Source organism: Archocentrus centrarchus, chromosome 24, assembly GCF_007364275.1.
Source record: "Archocentrus centrarchus isolate MPI-CPG fArcCen1 chromosome 24, fArcCen1, whole genome shotgun sequence".
NCBI classification, from domain to species: Eukaryota; Metazoa; Chordata; class Actinopteri; order Cichliformes; family Cichlidae; genus Archocentrus; species Archocentrus centrarchus.
In genome coordinates this window covers 3,443,569-3,462,196 of record NC_044369.1, presented here as the reverse complement: position 1 = coordinate 3,462,196, position 18,628 = coordinate 3,443,569, and the positions used below count along the sequence as shown (strand labels likewise).

The following is an 18,628-nucleotide window of genomic DNA, read 5'->3' as shown; positions in this document are numbered from 1 at the left end:
CTTAAATGCTTTGAAATGGGTTTTTTCTCCTTCAAGTAATGGCTCTTATTGGCTCATATAGATCCCTAGAGGACCCTGAATAGTTACTGTCCTTGAATCATCTTATCTTTAAAATGTGCAAAAAAAAAAAAAAAGGGAAATCCCTTGACCATATTAATGTATCTTTGAATATTCAGTTTCTGATTTTGTTAGAGCTGCCTCAACTTTCTACAAAGATAATTGCTGATGACTCAGTTTTAAACTGTGCAGGACGACTGAATGAGTGCACCAGCTTTCTCTCCCTCATTGTAACTCATGTAGGGAGACTGTAGGTTTAGAAACTCAGATTTAATTGTTTATTTCTAAGAAATCCTTTGCGTGCAATACTTTTGGGGCTCAGCTGCCTTTTGATGTGGAAGAGGTGTGAGACATGAATCTAAATTTAATCTAAATATAACAAAATGTTTGCCAAATGAATACACGACTGACCTAGAAGAGATGTTAGCTGTGCAATTTAAAGTTTAGCCATAAGTCATAGCTTTTTGTAAAAAAAGGCCACCAGGTGGAGTGCAGCAGATTTAGTTAATCTGGGAAGATGCCCCGCACTCCCATCCCCAGCTTTTCAGTTCTTTGATTAATTGACTACAGCATGACGCACAGCTGTAGTGTGCAGATGTTCACTTACCCACATAACTCTGTGAAAAACATGATGTTTCAGAGCACTGTGCTGGGTTTAAAAAAAAAGCTGCAGACAACACAATCCCAAAACAATAATCTGTCTGCAAAGAAGGCATGAGAGCATGACACTCCTGTCTCAACTCTTGAGTTTTTTATACTGTATTTTTCTTCTAAGAAGCCAGACTTTCATGTGTTTTTTAATAGTCTTGAGCAATAGTTTTGCTTTGGACATTGGCTGCTTTTTCACTCATTCTCGGTTAAATTTCAGGAAACTGGGCAGCAATTAAAAAGTTTCTGGAAGTCATGTCCTTAAGAAATAGGAACAAATCCAGCCAAGATCTGTCATCCTCAAGTTGATCTATCCACTGTTCATCGAAGTGGAAGGGCAGCTGTCAAGAAGGGATTCTTAAAGGAAGGGAAACAGGAAGAAAAGGCCAAACTGCACAAGAATTGGGCTGAAAATCAGTGGCAACAGGTCTGGTGGAACGATGAATCCAAAATTAAAAGTTCTGGTTCAAATTGTCAATATGTGCAGAGGAGGTCAGGAGTCTACAGCCATCTGTGAAACATGGTGGAGGCTCAGTCGTGCTTTGGGGCTGCATTTCAGCCAGTGGTGTTGGAGATCTTCTCAAAACTGGCAGAATTATAAACGCAGAAAAGTAAGGTCAGATTCGGATCCACCGTGCAACACCAGCCGGAAACCATCTGATTGTCAGCGGCGTCATTCTGCAGCATGACAATGATCCCAGACCCACTGCCAAAAAACATAGTGGAATCAGTCATGGAGTTCCCAGAGCCCAGACCTCAACATTACTGAAGCAGTGTGGGATCATCTTAACAGAGAACAGAACAAAAGGCAGAACCATCCAAAGAAGAGCTTTGAATGTCCTTCAAGAAGCCTGGAGAAATATTCCTGAAGACTGCTTAAAGAAATTACAATAAATCAAGAGAGTTCAGGCTGTGTTTAGGAATAAAGGTGGTCATACCAAATATTGACTTTCAAGCTTGTTCAAGCTGCATAAACTTAAGACTGTGCACATGTTTCAGTAAATCACTGCATCTATTTCCCATTTTCCTTGCAAAATGGAAAGAATCAAGACTTTTGCACAGCAGTATAGCTGTGTGCACGATAAGGCTGACTCACACAGACTGTAAATGCACTTCAGGTACAGCCAGTAAAACAGCACACTCTGTAGATAGTCCACACAGTGTGTGAGTTTGGTGTAGCCATGTTGTTAGATATCGGTCAGTTCATTCGCTGCCATCAGGATACTGATCTCCTCTTTAAGACCGTCCGCTTTGTGTGAGTGGCTTTTAAAAGATTAAATTATTGACGTTCCACAAATGTATAAATTGAATCTTTACTATTAGCTCAGCAGGATTTTACATGCAGATGGGCTAAAACTAAACGGCCTGAAAATAAGTCAGAACAACACCCAACTGTGTCCTGTGCTCTCTCTGCACCACCCCCACTTTATCCGCAGCAAATATCTCCTTCTCCACCTTCATAGTCCCTCTCTCTTTGCATCAGACTCTCTTTTACCAGACTGATTTTCTTGGTGAAAGCAGTCCTCCAATCAATGCTGATAATAGGCCTGTCTACTGCACACGCACAGCCACACACTCAGGGAAATCAATAGCGATAGCCGCTCTCATAAAGAGCATTTTAATTATAGATGAACTTGTCCCTCAAATCACAAAAAAAAGACAGTCATTAGCTGCACTCGCATTGATTCCCAACATTCACACACATGATGAAATGTACAGACATAAAAACACAGAGTGGTTAGGAGTGCTGGACTGTAAGCACACAAGCCAACACATGGTGTACATACTCATATACTTCCTTGTATTTTCACACATAAATAAACAGATGGTTTATAGACAAAAGAAAAAAAATCAGGTGGCTGAAAGTCACTTGTATTATTTGTTTAATAAAAAGTATAATAAATATATTTTTTTAATTGATTGAAATCGAGATTATATTTCTTATCTGTATTACACCTACCTAGTATCAGAAAAATAAAATATAGCTCTCTTTTTTTTTTATGAATTATGTTGAGGACCTGCAACCTGCGAGTCTTGCTGCCTTATTCAGCATGCATCTTAAGTTAATGAAGCCCCGGTGGAGCACAGTCTCCTCTATATTCAATATTATTTAAAGCGTATGCTGTACTCTCTTCTTCTCTCTCAGGTTTTGATTGGAGTCTCCATTTTAAGTGGGAGCAGTTGTCGGCCGAACAGAGAGCTCGCCGGACTGACCCGACCCAGCCAATCAAGTAATGCACGCATGCACAAAAACTCAAACATTAAAATGTATAACTGTGGTTACATAGATTCTGAACCCAGGGCTCATTAAGTAAGTGCAGACGAGCAGAAGCAGAGAAGGTAGGAAGAAGAGGGGGAAGAGCAGGAGTGAGGGGACAAAAGGGAAGCGATGCACTGAGGTCTGATAAAATGTCACAGTGGAAGATGAGATGGGACAAAGTGCAAAAGCACAAATTTACACTTCTTTTTGTGCTGAATTCTGAACCATTAAATTCATTAAAAACATGAAAATTAAAACAAATTTATTTTTATGTATGTGTTTGTGTGCCTGTGCAATTGATTTATAGCATAGTATATATTAACCATTATTAGTGACTGAAGGAAAGTTAAATATCCGGCATATAATCTTGCAGTTTTAGTTAATAAGCAGTTAAAATAAAAATAGGTGAAGTGAGATAAGTTGCTTTATTTATCCTGAAATTTTGGAAAGCACCACGTAATAGCAGCCAAAATGTTAAGGACAACAGTTAAAGAGAAACAAAATAGCTTCAATAATTCTGAATATTTAGTTTTGACTCGAGAAAAAAGAATTGTTGACACTCACAAAGCAGCAGGTGGACATATAAAGTTCTCATAGGTGAGACGCATCATCGGGAAATTCAAGGAAGAGGCGTTAAAAAGAACACCGTCCCCACAGTGAAACACGGTGGTGGGAGTATTATTCTGTGGAGATGATTCAGTGTGTCTGGAACTGGGAACTTCGTCAAGGTGGAAGGAATCATGAAGAACGAAGTCAGCAGCAGTCCTGGGCCTGCACCGTCACATTGTCAATCAACATGATAACGACACAAAACATACGTTGCCCCTGGTGAAGATCGACCTCCACAAGACCAAATGAAAGTGGCCCGTTCAAAGCCCTTTGGGGTGAACTGAAGACCAAGGTCCATGCCAGAAGACCAGCTTGAGAGACCTGCAGAAGAAGAATGGGCTGGGATTGCTCAGGAGACGTGTGAGAGAATTGTTGAAAACTACAACAAATGACTGCAGGACTTAATCTAGCATGAAGGACACACAATTAACAATTAGCATCGGGGGTCATAATTTTGACCCTGGTAGTTTTTGTTTTTTGTGTTTTGGGATGGCTGTGGTTCCGGAGGTAGAGCAGGTCATCTGCTAATCGGAAGGTTGGTGGTTCGATTCCTGGATGCTCCAGGCTGCGTGCCAAAGTATCCTTGGGCGAGATACTGAACCCCAATTAACGTGTGTAAATGTTAGCTAGTAAGCACTTAGCTGTAGAAGGACGTGCCTGTATGAACGTGTGTGTTAGTGGGGTTAGGCTAATTGATTCTAAATTACCCGTGAGTGTGAGTGGTTGTCTGTCTCTCTGCGTTGGCCCTGCGAAAGGCTGGCGACCTGCGTGACAGCTGGGAGAGGCTCCAGCCCTTTCATTATCTTACTTTTATAGCTGTTTTTATCTTGTAATAAACTTGTGCCTCACTTTATTGTCACTCATTTCAAACAAAGTTTAATTCACATTTTCTTAGAATTTTCTTATTATTCATACTTGGAAAGCTGAGCTGTAAATGCTGAAATGTACTTGAATGATTCTTCTTCACGTTTGTGTTTTTATTGTGCATGAAAGTTCAGAAACCTGCAGGTGGAAAGCGCAGTGCATAAAACTAAACAACAGCAAAATTCACACCCAATATTGCCTTTTATTAAGTCCACACGGGCAAATAGAAGTGCAGCTATGCATCCCAGCAATGCATTCCTCAGTGTGCAATAGTTTTCCTGTGTTTACATTTGCCTTTGGGAAGTTATTAAAAAGAAATACCTACTGATTTTGGCTTGCAGAGCCATTTTTCTGCTTTTATTAAAAAAGATTTTATTAAAAAAATCTGAGCCTGTTGTGGTCCTTCTTTGTGGAATTTTGGTATTTCTACTCACTGTGCTACTCCAGAGTCCTCAGATTTTTATATATATAAAACTTGATTTTTATAAAGTTAGTTAGCTGCTAGGGGCTCAGTCTGCTGGGGGAGTTCCCATGATGCTCTGAATACTTCTTTTTCACTCCCCATGCATTTAAATGTCACGACTGAATGGCATTTACTTTTGTCAACGCTCTCGTTTTGTGCTGCTCGTTGCTCGTGGTCTCTCTGCTACTCTTTTCTTTCCCCTCGACCTCCAACCAGACGTGGCGATGGCTGCCTCTCCGAGCTTGTTTCTGCTGGATCCACAAAGGGAGTTCTTCCTCCTCATCACCAAGTGTTTGTTCATATGGCATCATCTGATCATTGGGGTTCTTTCTCTTTTATTTCTCTTTCTCTAATATTGTCAGGTCTTAAGATGAGTATTCTCATGAATTTATACTCATGAGTACACTGTGGTCTATTTATGCTGAAATTATAAATAGACCACAGTAAATAGACTACTATAAATGTACCATATTCATTAATATCACTTACTTTATGTGCTATACTGCATGCAGACTTCAATAAAAGGCTCTAGCAGATAATTCATATGAAAATGGCAGAAATGATCCACAATCACAGACTATTATAGCAATGCCTGCAAAGAAAAGGGAATATCCAGGTAATGCTTTCTGTGGCTGAGGTGATTAATTGCAGTCCTGATGTGGCCCACTGGTGTTAAAATGAAAAAAATGCAGTGCAGTAATCAGTAACTGTCATCGTGCTCTGACCTTTTACTGCTGCAGTGACCTCAGCAGGCTGACTTGATGGCAGAAAAACAACGGCAGTTGATTTTTGATGTGGTTTAAAGAACTGTTTGCACAGGCAGCCTCAGGTCATGCATGTAAAGCCTCCAACCTTTTTCAGACAGGTGTCAGCTGCAGGTGTGCTCATCAGAATATAAAAGAGATGTTTGACCTCTAACATTTAGTTATACTGTGATTTTTACCCGAGATGTTTTCTTTTTCCTATTTTTTTCTCAACCCGAGAAAACAACGACTGGAAACAAAAGTGACCAAAAAAAAAAAAACACGTTGTGTTTCAAGTTTATTATAGTAGTAAAAATTATGTGTGAAAATGAATTAATTGCACTTTTAAAAAAATAACTGAAACAATACTGTGTACTGTCTAAACAAACAAAATTAAACTGCACAGGAAATACCAGCAAATGCCCGTTTGTTTGTTTGTTTGTTTGTTTGTTTGTTTGTTTGTTTGTTTGTTTGTTTGTTTGTTTGTTTGTTTGTTTGTTTGTTTGTTGTTCAGGATTTTGCTTCTTTGTTTTTAGCTTTGAATTCTTGGGTTGTTTTTTTAGATTTGTTTTGGTTGAGTTTGGGTTATTGTAGTGATGTTGAGTTTTTGTTTGTTTGTTGGTTTGCTTATTTTGGGGTTATGACTAAATTTTTGTTGTCTGATTCTATTTGTTATTCCAGCCTCCCCGGTGTTTGTGTACCTCTGTGTGTTATGTTTAGGTTTGTTTCCATGTATCATTACTTTTTCTTTATTTCCTGTTTTACTTTGTAGGCTAGTTTTCTTTCATTTTCGCTATTAGTCTTACTTCCTCCCTTTGTTATTGGTTTGATTTTTCTTACCTGCATCTCATCCAATTCCTGTTTATATATATATATATATATATATATATATATATATATATATATATATATATATATATATATATATATATATATATTACTGTTTTCCACTTTCTTTGGCAGATTGGCCAATAAACTGCATTTAGGTTTTTTCCTTTATTTTCTTTATTGGTTTATGAGTGTCAACAATTGCTGCATCCGCAAAATAATACAAAAATACACATAAAAAAACACACAACAAACAGCACCTGAAAGAAAAGAATACAACAAACAACAAACACATACTCTTATTTGGTTGCTTGTGTGTGTGTGTTTGTCATGAAAAATACTTGGTAAAGAGGGTGATGACCCCCGGAGCCAGAGATATACAGAGAGAGACTCAGGGAACCCAGGCGGCCCTCAGCCCCTCATGAGGACTGAAGACCTGAGACCGCACATCCCGATAGTGTGTCCAACCAAAGAGGAGGAGGAGGGCGATCCCAGCTGGGTCTACCACGACCAAAGGGCAAGAGCCCCAGAGAACCAGCGACGATGGGCAGCCACCCCTGCCACAGGCCAGTCATCCCCACACAAACCGGAGGAGGGCCCCAGGACCCCAGGCACCTGAGAACCGCCTGACCATGTGCTCACCTCCTGGGTGGGCAGCAACAACCAGTGAGGGTCCTACTTTCATGACCACTCCTCATGACAATTTCTGTTTTAATCATTTTTTAAGAAAATCAGCTGCAAAACTACACAATTAATGATAAAATTGGGAAAAAAAAAAAGCAAACTAAAACTTAACACAAAAAACTGAAGGAAGGAAGGAAGGAAGGAAGGAAGGAAGGAAGTCACTGGTATATACACAATTGTCCTTTGACATCTTTGGCACCTTGATGCACCGACTGGAGTAAAGAGTTATAAAGTCGTTAAAGGTTTCCACCATTGGGACTAATTATTTCCTTACATGTTGGTTGGATCCAGGCGCTAAAAATCTACTTGGTTAGGTTTAGGAAAACATTGCGGTTTGGATTAAAACACAGCGTTGACCCTACACCCTGAAAACAGATGCAGCACGTTTAACTGTGTTGAGTCTTGAGGCCTCGGAAATGAGAGCAGGTTTGCACGAGGACACGTTGGCTGTGATGAAAAACTTAATATGCTGAAAGTTTACACAAACTCAAATCATCGATGCCTGACAAATCATTTGCTGTGGAGAGATGAACAAACAAAGGGAAGGCACAGGAGCCACAGAGCAAACACACACGCACAGTTATAAATAATAAACTTTGGCACTGCTCCTTCGTCATAAGTCAGATTGGTGGCAGGAACCCAGATTTGCTGCTGTGCCAATTTGTGACTGTCTGACTTTGTGCGTGGTTTTTATTTTTTTTTTAGTGGAGGCAGCGGGGTAAGCTTTCACAGATGGTGTGTGCGTGTGTGTCTGTGTATGCGTTATGGAGATACATGTTGAAAGATAGATTGTAGATTGTTTACTGTGACAGTCTCTACCTGGAAGTCAGTGTGCTGTTTTTGTCTGTGTCACATCAACATTGGTGACTTAGTCCGGGGCTGAGCGAGTCACCACATCCGTCTGGGAGCACGTTTATAAACTATATTCATAATAACTGCCATTATGCATTTCAAAGCCTCCAGCTCTAATCTTATCAGTCACATACATCAATGCAGGGTAACAGAGGGACTTGAGGAAATGTGTTTGTTTACTTGAAAACGTTGTGAACTTCTACTGTGAGTCGGTGCAGCAGCACAACCTGCTCATATATTTGCTCATAATTATCAAATAGATTTCCCTTCAAGATTTTTTATTGATTGCTGTGTCTCCTCCTTTGCATCTATGATAAACACCGTAAATGTATTTAGTTATTTTTTGCTATTTTTTAAACCGGCAGCATGAAAAAAGTATCATTTGCAACATCACAAAAATCAAACCTTTACCATTTGCCAAGTTATTTCATGCTCTTTAATATCCTAACTTTCTGCAGTTGCATGCACACAAAGTTTCACATACACACAGTTTCATTCCTTTAAACACACAAGGACAAATTGAGCTTGAAAAAGCTTTATGTTCTGCCACCCACATACGGACACACACTGGGTGCTATTTGCAGGCGATGACGGCAGGATAATTGTTGATAAACAGAGGGTATTTGATGGTGCGTGCTGGCCTTCAGCTATTCACTCGTCTCATTGTCCGGGCTGTATCTGTGTGACTGTGTGTGTGTGTGTGTGTGTGTGTGTTTGTGCCACAGCAAACAGAAAGAAAACAGCACAACAAAAAGAAACAGAAGCTCCTTGAATCTGGATTAGATCAGATAATTCTAGAGGAATATGAGGACAAACACAAGCCTGTGTGGGGGCAGAAGATTCTGCTGTTTTATCACGTTTATTCCCAGCAGAAAAGTGTACAGGCAGTACAGGTTTATGCATTTGAAACTCCACCATCTCTGGATTTTCTTGGGCACGTGATGAGACCTAAATCTAGTAGACAGTTTTACTTTAGGTTAGAGCAGTCGACAGGAAAGCTCTTCAGCATGCTGAGCCCCTTCTTTCTTTCCTTGTTTTGTTTCTCTGACAGGACCCCCATCATTGCAGGTGGACTCTTTGTGATTGACAGGTCCTGGTTCAATCACCTCGGCAAATATGACACCGCCATGGACATTTGGGGCGGGGAAAACTTTGGTGAGTTGCCTTACTGAAGATTGATACTGTCAGCATTAGGTGAAATTCATAAAACACTGAAAACTGATGTCATGTGACCTAAAAACAGACATTTTTTAGAGTCTTGTGGCTGAGAATATAATTACTTGATGCGCCTTTTATAACCAAATGGATGTGATTTATAGTAAATAAATGCTTTCTCTTATACATTTTAAGGAAAAAACATCAGTTCAGAATGAGTCAGAATCAGGATGAAAAAACAGAAACTCAATGAGCTCAGTGTTTGAGTCAGAGAAACATCTGCAGTTTTACATCTGAACTGTGTATCAAATCTGGATGTTCTTCACTATGGTTTTAACAACCCGGTTTTTTAAACATAACATTCATAAATCCTGAATTTACTAGTAGAAAATCTGTGTGGCTGACACGCTCAGTAGCAAGATGATGCCTTTATGCAAGATTCATGTTTTTTTATGGTTTTATTTAAATATTTAAAAAGTCGACTTTCACTTAAAGCAGGAAATGGGCTGGTTTACTTTTTCACATTATACCAAAAACAGTTCACTCACATGTCTTAATCAGTCTTAAACAATATTAGAAGATGCAACCATAAAAATTCAAGACCCATGCCTAATGTTAATTCTTCTCTGTCCTCCTCTGCACCACCTTTTAGAAGGCCATCATATCGTGGATGTCCCGTTTTGATGGCTTGCACTTGCAGTCAGTGATTACGCCGTGTGAATCAAAGCTGCACAGAGAACAAACACCAACTTCAATGTCAAGATGACTTGAGATTCATGTCTGCTATCATCACTTGTGATGAGAACTGGCTCTCTGCCTACAACTGAGAGACCAAAAAGCAGTTTTCAGCAAAAAAAAAAAAAAGGCTAATCAGTGTGTGAGCTTGGAGGTTAAACATCAGGTCAGGGGTTTATCAGGAGCGTGCTTGTCATGCTCGTTGCCTAGGGTCAGACTGTCATTGCAGAATTATACCATAATGTCCTGTGGTGTCTGAAGGATAACGTCCACTGCAAACCATCTAAATGGTGTATGTGCCACCGTGCCCCAGCGCACAGCACGCTGAAAAAGTTCTTTGGTTGCATCACTACCACCTTCACTTTCACATGCCCTACCAGATGCTCTCTGCAACCCCTCAAATCCAGGCTTCGAGGTGTCCTGCAGGTTTTAGATGTGTCCCTGATCCAACACACCTGAATCAAATGGCTGAATTAGCTCCTCAGTATGCAGTCAAGTTCTCCAGAGTCCTGCTAATGACTTTATATTTGACTCAGGTGTGTTGAAGCAGAGACACATCTAAAATGTGCAGGACACCGGCCCTCGAGGCCTGGATTTGAGGATCCCTGCAGTAGAGGATACCCAGCAAGCATCACAGAATTTGAGACAGCAGTTTAAAAGTAGCAGGACGGCTGAGCCTGCCGCGTAATTGAAATCAGGATTGAATTCTGATTTTTAAAGGTGGAGTGACAGTGGGAAAAAGTGAAGAGATCACACCCTGTAGTTTTAGCGCACACCGAGCACCGCATCAGACGCACGACTCGAACAGTTCCCCCGGTGTTCACTGTGTGATCATAAACAGCTGAGTCGATTGGAAAGACAGAGGGATGATTAAATTAATGAGATAACTGTCAGACTCGAAGGTGAACTTTTCATTCAACAGCAAAAAAGAGTCTTTACCTTCTGACATCCATCCAGCAGCAACATCTGGTGCTCCTGCTGCTGCCTGCCTCCAGTTATCTGAGCTGTGTGTGTGTGTGTGTGTGTGTGTGTGTGTGTGTGTGTGTGTGTGTGTGTGTGTGTGTGTGTGTGTGTGTGTGTTGGAGCCTGTTTGGTGATTGCTGTAGTGCTTTTTCTCAGATCGCTGAAAGATGGTTAGCCTGGTTTTCATCTCCCTTGGAGACATGCGCGCACACACACACACACACACGCGCACACACTCATTTGCTCTCTGTCATGTTTCTGTCAGTCTCACAGGCTCTGTGTCAGTATCTCAGCATCTTGCTGACTTCTCTTGTTCTCCTTTGTACTCTCTCGTGTTTCATCTTTGCCTCCATCCCTCCTCTCCCTCATCAAACCAGTCCATGCTCTAATTTTCACTTCCTCTCTCTCCCGCGCTCTCGTTCTCTCTCTCCCTCTCTCTCCCGGTTCCTGCAAGAACTTTGTGAAGTTTTCAGTTTCTCTTTCTTTGGAGAAACTCTTATTTTTCTTTCCTTCTCTCTGTGGACAGACAGAATTAACACACACACACACACACACAGAATGATGTGAAATGAAGTGAAGTTAGTTGTGTCTTTAATGTGTGTCGCTGCGCTCACATCCGAGAATGAGCCTAGTGAAAGCAGGTCATACAAATGCACACAGTGCAACCACATAATACACACACACACATTATAACGCACATAAAACAAATCAGAGTCCATCAGCGTGTCATCAAATATTCAGAGAAGTTTGGCCCACTTAGCCATGATGTGCAGGATAGAAAGGAAACAAAACAGAAAACAGACACAGCCTCAGAGACAGCAGGTACATTTACACAGTTACACATTTGATGCTGTGCAACGTGTGTTAAAAGTGCTCATTCTGTACATTTAAAAGGATACAATAATACCCATCTTGGTTTGTAGTAATTATACATGTAATGTAATAACATATTGCTTTATTTTTTGAATTTGCACAGTAACATCTTTTATTTATTGCTTCAGTCGTGCTGCGTGAAGCACTTTGGGCTGCATGACAGGTGCTGTATGAAAAAATAACGCTTACGATGAAAGGCGACATTTATTTATGGTGCCTTTCAACAGCAGCACGTCACAAAGTGCTTCGCAGAAAAATACAACAAATTACACAGTGACATATATAAAGATACACAGAAACAGATAGCTCTATTCTTGGCTTTGAAGGGAGGATTATTCTTGAGGTCATTTTGTTTGAGGAAAAAAAACCAAAGCTGAAAAAAATAAACAGATTTTTGGATCCTTCTGGTTACAGTTAAAAGGTGAAAACACAGAGAAATAAATGCAAAAGTATCATTTTTACCACTGATGGCAGGTAGCTGAGTTGGATGCCTGAATATGTTTAATGAATAAAAACATTCAAGCTTTATACACGTAATGTTTCTAGCTGACTTAAATGATTTGGGCTATTTTTATTAGATATTACGCCTTCAGTTTCAGTGAATAGTCTTACAGACAGATTACTTACTATTAATACAAAATTATCAAAGCTGCTTCCAATAATCAGGCCAGATTATTTAAGTGTACAGCTGGTCACAGATGACTGAAAACCCAGCCTTTAAAAAATCACCAGTGAGTTTATTTACATGGGTAGTAGCAGCTGAGATGATAAGGTGACTGGGCGAGAGGCTCGGGATGTGAGGCCTGAGGAACGCCAGGAAAAACAGAGATGGGGCTCAGTCAGAGGAATAGATCACAGGCTGGATACGGGCAAGTGAAACTGGAAGGCAGGAAAAGGCAGGTTAGTACGGGAGCTAACAGAATGTAGCAAATTACTGATGCGCTCAAACCACACTAGCATTCATCTGGTCTACAGTCTGGTGGCGTGCAGATGCAGGACACCCTGTATTTAAGTCCCAACAGGTGATTGGGTAATTAAGAGACCCAGCCCCCAGCACACCTGAAGCTGCTCCTGTAATAAAGGAGAACAGAATGGAAGAGAGAATTATAGGAGACTGAGCCAAATACAGACTCAGTACAAAACCTTTCTGCAGTTTTGCTGTGAAAAAAGCAACTCTGACATATCTTAATATTTAATATCAAAGACAGTTTTTATCACATACCTGCCACATTCATTTTTAGTTTTTTTAATCAGTCAGCAAATGGACACTGGAATAAAATATGACACTTTAATAACATATAACAGTATCAGGGCATTTAAATGTCTTTCATATGTGTGTTTGTGTTTTGAGCAGAGATCTCATTCCGGGTTTGGCAGTGTGGCGGCAGTCTGGAGATCCTGCCCTGCAGCAGAGTCGGTCACGTCTTCAGGAAGAAACACCCGTACGTCTTTCCTGAAGGCAACGCCAACACGTACATCAAGTAAGCGTCTGAAGGGCGAGTTATGGAAAACTTACTGTCACTGTAGAACACAAAATCAGTTAATCAGGATATCAATCTGCCCAGTTAAGAAACACAAACCATTGTGAATCCGCTTCACCTGCTTTGGTGCAAATTAAAGTGACAACAGGTGCACTGCAGAGGCAACACAAAAACTGAACCGTTCTGCAGGTGGTGGGCACAGACTCTTTCCTTATCCCTACTTTTTGCTTGTGTTTTTGTCACCCCTGGTAACATGAGATGGTACCTGCAGCCTGCTCAGGTTGCACAGGTAGCCCGGCTCCTCCACACGTTGTAAGGTTTGCTGTCTCTCAGCAGATATCAGGAGACGGGTCCTATTGCTGCTGCGTCGATGCCCTTCTGTGGTCCTGTCCAGCTCTCCTCGTCACTTTTATTTGTACCAATGCAGATGAAACTGATTTACAATGATGCTTCCTAACTGGACAGATTGGTATTCCTGAAGTTTAACTGACTTTGTGTTATACTGTGATCATCAAGGGTTTCCTTGTTTGTTTGTTTTTTGAGCCATGTATAAGAAATATTTGAGAATTTTCATCTTGGATTGCAGTTCTTGGTTTTTTTGCTCAGCCATTAGTGACTCAGTGTCATGAGTCACTAATGAATCATTATAATGACCATTTGGACTGAAGGAATCTGGTCTGTACTTGACATTTGGAAGATCACAGTGTTAACACAGAGCCGTCTGTGTCTGCACACCAATGCTTTGGAACTCTCTCCCATCTGAAATGTTGAAGTCTTGGAAAAATTTAAGTGTTTGTTGTTGTCTGGAATTTACTGGATTTTATTTGTGCAGTGTGCCCTCAGTGAAAAATATTTTAGTTGATTTAACCAATAAAAACAAATCTGTGGGCTAAGGTTCTTGGTCCCAGAAGAAGGTTTTTGCTTGTGCTCTTATTGACAATCACATTTGAGCAGGCGTTGGTTGTATTCAGGCTTTTATAAATTTATTAGCATTAGCAGAAAATGCACCCGAAATCCCAGCCTACTGCCCCCTGTAGGCTGGGTCAGTGTGTTCCCAGGTAGGAATTCAACCACAGCTCTGCCATTATATCCCACACTGTGAAGTTTGCTTCCTTCCATTACCGGTCTCATTTGGCCTTCATCATCTCTTTCATATTTGACTTTTTTTCTTTGTTTTTTGTCGCATAAATATGAAGAGTGAAGGCTCTCCTTTGAGGATCTGTGCAAACTCTTATTCCTGCAGGATCTTTGGCGATGATTAACATTATACCATTGCAGCTGTTATTAACATTATGCATGTCCTGCCTTCTGTGTTTGTTCAGTCACTTTAATTTAATATGGTGGAGTTAAATTAATTATGTGAGGAATTTCATGTCTGTCTAGTTTCTGCTTCCTCCGTGGTACTGACCTTCTAGCCTAAATACCTAACCTCACTACTAAATTAATAACTTGTCTGACTTTTGTGTAAATATATATAATCCTTGAGCACGTGCCCGCTTACCTGCCCAACTAATAATCCCACAAATTTCCGTGATGTCTGAATTACTGTGACATGCAGGGGAAGCGGACGTGCAGTGTTTCCATTCTGAGCTCTGTGTGTGTGTGTGTGTGTGTGTGTGTGTGTGTGTGTGTGTGTGTGTGTGTGTGTCACAGCCGCTGAACGCTGCCGCTCCCATCATTGTTAAAGTGGATTTACAGCTGCCTGGGAGCCTTTGAGCTGCAAGCACAATATTATCCTATTAGCATAAGCTGTATTCTGTTCTCTGCCCCTTTCAAAGAGTTCGAACAGAAAGATGTTTACAGGCAGTCCAATAATCCATTAACAGGACTAATGTGCTCAGAACGCTTCCGAATCGGTCTCGTATAAATAGATCAATCACGGCTACAATAACAGCTCCATTTAGGTTACAGGATCGAGAACAAAGTAAACACGACTGCGCGGTGTGTTCCTCGTACCGCCATGGTTTGGGATTTTGGGTATGTTTATGTTAAGTCATTTCCTATTTTATTTTGTGCTTCCATTAGGTTCACTTCCTCCCTTTGTTGGTTTCCCTCCAATTTCCTGCGACACCTCTTCAGATTCTCTGTCACCCGCTAGATTCTCTTTTTACTCCAAGTAGTCGAGCTTTCAGCCGTTTATTAACAAGTTTTCCTGTTCTTCTTGTTTTTAATATTTTCCTGGCTTTATGCTCTGCCACATTCACTGACCCCTTGCGTATGACCTCAGCCCTAAAATTCTTCACTTTTGGACCCTTACTGTGCCTCCCATGTCCTGTATTTGGCCCTTCCTCTCATATGTTAAACTGTTCAGTGTATATTAGGGAACACGAACTAAAACTTGTCAGTAAAAAATCGTCACGAGAGAAACTCAATTTCCTTCTTTAATATTGAAACCCATTTTTTTAATTGGGCCCTTTGCTAGTGAATATCCAATATCATGTCCAGGCATGTATTAAAAAGTCATTCTGGGAAACACTTTAAATGACAAAGTAAAGTAGAAGACGGAGCGAGAGAGTTTATCGAAACCAAACTGCGGTGCTTTTCCCAAATTAACTCCTGGGATCCAATGAATGTCTGGGAGTGATGATTTATCAGGTGAATTATTCCTTTAACAGTTCACTAATTCATAAACCTCAGCGTGCAAGCAAAGCACCAGCAGCACCGCCAGGGTCGGGAGCCGAGGTCCCCTTTGTGGCTTAATGGGCAGAGCAAGGCACTAAAGATGCCAGAATGGAGGGTTCTGCTCCCAGAATGAGCGCTCCCACTGCTAAATGGCACTTTGGAGCGAAGTCTCAACCAAATGGCTCATATTAACTTATTGTTTTGTGTCAAGCAGCTAATTCGTGCCAACACTGAGACTTTTTTTTTCTTTTTGAAAGTCGGGCTGTTTAGTCGCTCATTTTGCTCCCTGTTGGCCGTTACCGAGGCAACATCTGTTCTATGTGGAAGATGATGACTTTTATTTGTATCACGATGGCCTGATGTTCGTGATCAATGCCATCCTCCCAAACAAAGCTGCTGTTGTCTCCTCATGTGTTCCTCTGCTGGTTAATTAGCTGGAGGCTTCGGCGCTGGCAGTCCGGATTATGAATATGCTAAATAAAAAGGGCTGCTTAATAATTCGATTACAAAGATTATGCTGTTTCCTCCCTCGCTGAGGTCTGCCGCCGTGACCTCGTGTTTGTGTGCATGCGTGTGCACGGCGAGAGGGTTTAATTGTGAGCCTGCATGTGACACATATTTATGTTTATACGCCTACAAGCATCTCATATCCCCTCTTTCTTCCCCTTTCATTAAACTGCCACAGCCACTGTGTGTAATGCCTGTAATGGAGGGTTTCTGTCATTTCAGTGAAATTGTTCACAGCTCACAGAAACTCAGCTAATAGCTAATTACTACAGAGAGACAGAGGGAGGGGAAAAAAAGAGTAAATGGAGATGAGAGTTGGAGAAAATGTGGTTTACTGTTAGTGCTGTGTGGGTGAATAAAGTGCAGTGAGTTGAACAGAAATGATGAGATACAGCAGTAGCTGTGACTTACACTTGGTATCACCATGACTCTGTGTGTGTGTGGAAATCCTTCCTGAATAGAGGAAAACATAATGTGCTTTAATGCAAAAGCAGAAAACATCACAGCGAGCCATATCACACCGTTTATTGTGATCCTTTGTGCACATTGCGTTAACATGTTATATTGTATACACACTGAATGCCACCAAACTGAACTCTGAACTGTCGAGACATGGATGTGCGACCTCTGGGGGTGTCCTGTGGTTGGCTCTGGGATGATGCTGCGTTCTGTGGTTTGGAGGGTGGGAGCGCTTGTTTGTCACACCCGGTTTCCAAAAACCAAGATGGTGATTGCTAAAATGCTCTGCTCAGGGCTTCAAAATGGGACTTAACAAACCATGTTAAAGAGGTCTTGCAGAGGTTATGTATATGCTTTTATCTGTTATATATGCTCTGTGGTTCCAGCACCACTCTGATAGATTAAGTGGTGCCTGGTCTCCAACAGGGGCATTTTTTTTTTTAGCAATTTTTGAGGCGTGCAGGTCAAATTGTCTCCAATAACAATGCCCCTGCACTGTCATTGGAGAGTCCCCTTTTCACAGGAAGACGGCCGTAGTGATGGACGTATCAATACCAAGCAACAGTAACATCATGAAGAAGGAACACGAGAAGCTCGATAAATACCGAGGGCTCAGCGAAGAGCTAGAGAGGATGTGGGAGGTGAAGGTAACAGTGGTCCCCGTGGTAATCGGAACACTCGGGGCAGTGACCCCCAAACTGGGAGAGTGGCTCCAGCAGATTCCTGGAACAACATCTGAGATCTCTGTGCAGACGAGCGCAGTCCTTGGAACATCTACCAGAGGCCTGGGAACCTCAAGCTCCCAGGCCTCTGGTAGAGGACCCAAGCTTGAAGGACAAAGACCGCCCACAGGGCGAGTGGGGATTTTTTAATGTTTAATTTTTTTTATATATATATATATTTTCTTTTTTTTTAGACATTTTCAATTCAATTCAATTTTATTTCTATGGCGCCAACTCACAACAAACAGTCGCCTCAAGGTGCTTTATACTGTAAGGTAACCCCACAATGATTACAGAGAAAACCCAACAGTCAAAACGACCCCCAATGAGCAGCACTTGGTGACAGTGGGAAGGAGAAACTCCCTTTAAACAGGAAGAAACCTCCAGCAGAACCAGGCTCGGGGGGGGGGTCATCTGAGGGCTGAGGGGAGAGACAATTACATTTAAATGTCATTTAAATGTAATTACTTAACATTACAGCACAGAGACTCTCTCTGTGCCTGAGGTGAAGCTCTCTTTGTTCTCATTCTGTTCAGAGACCTTGTATGTGATTAATAAATCACGTCTTTGTTTCACAATGCATTTTATCAGTCATAATCACACATGCATAAAATTATTTGGGATGCCTCAGATAGTGTAAAGTTTAAAAAAGCAACTAAACACTTCCTACATCTATATTTAGACCAAAAAAATCTGCATCCTGTGGGTAGAAGTAGAGATGCCAACATTTTAATTCCCAAAGATTTACCTTATGATGTTGTACCATTATTTTGATTGATTTCCTGCCATTCATGCTTCGAGATTTAGTCCATTTCTGTACACAATTAATATATTTTATTAATATATTTAATATATTTTCCTGTATTTCGCAGGACTAGAAGCTTTAGACTTTTGCAAATATGAAACTGAACTAGTCTTCAGTCACATTCTCATCTGGCTGATTGGCCTTTTGTGCTTACAGGAACACACGTCGTACGGCCGAGGTGTGGATGGATGATTTCCGTCTCTTTTACTACTCCGCTCGCCCGGCAGCACGAGGCAAATCCTACGGAGAGTAAGAACACACAAATACATCTGACTCTCACATGACGATGTTTCATCTG

General features: G+C 41.0%; 1 protein-coding gene across 1 annotated transcript in view; it reads left to right on the top strand.

Annotated features, from left to right (window-relative positions):
- galnt14 (UDP-N-acetyl-alpha-D-galactosamine:polypeptide N-acetylgalactosaminyltransferase 14 (GalNAc-T14)) overlaps positions 1–18,628 on the top strand; it is a 222,261-nt gene that overhangs the window by 179,831 nt on the left and 23,802 nt on the right. The window contains exons 8-11 of the mRNA XM_030721305.1: positions 2,852–2,936; positions 9,060–9,163; positions 13,089–13,215; positions 18,487–18,579. Of these exons, the coding sequence (XP_030577165.1) occupies positions 2,852–2,936; positions 9,060–9,163; positions 13,089–13,215; positions 18,487–18,579 (409 nt within the window). The remainder of the gene's footprint in view (positions 1–2,851; positions 2,937–9,059; positions 9,164–13,088; positions 13,216–18,486; positions 18,580–18,628) is intronic.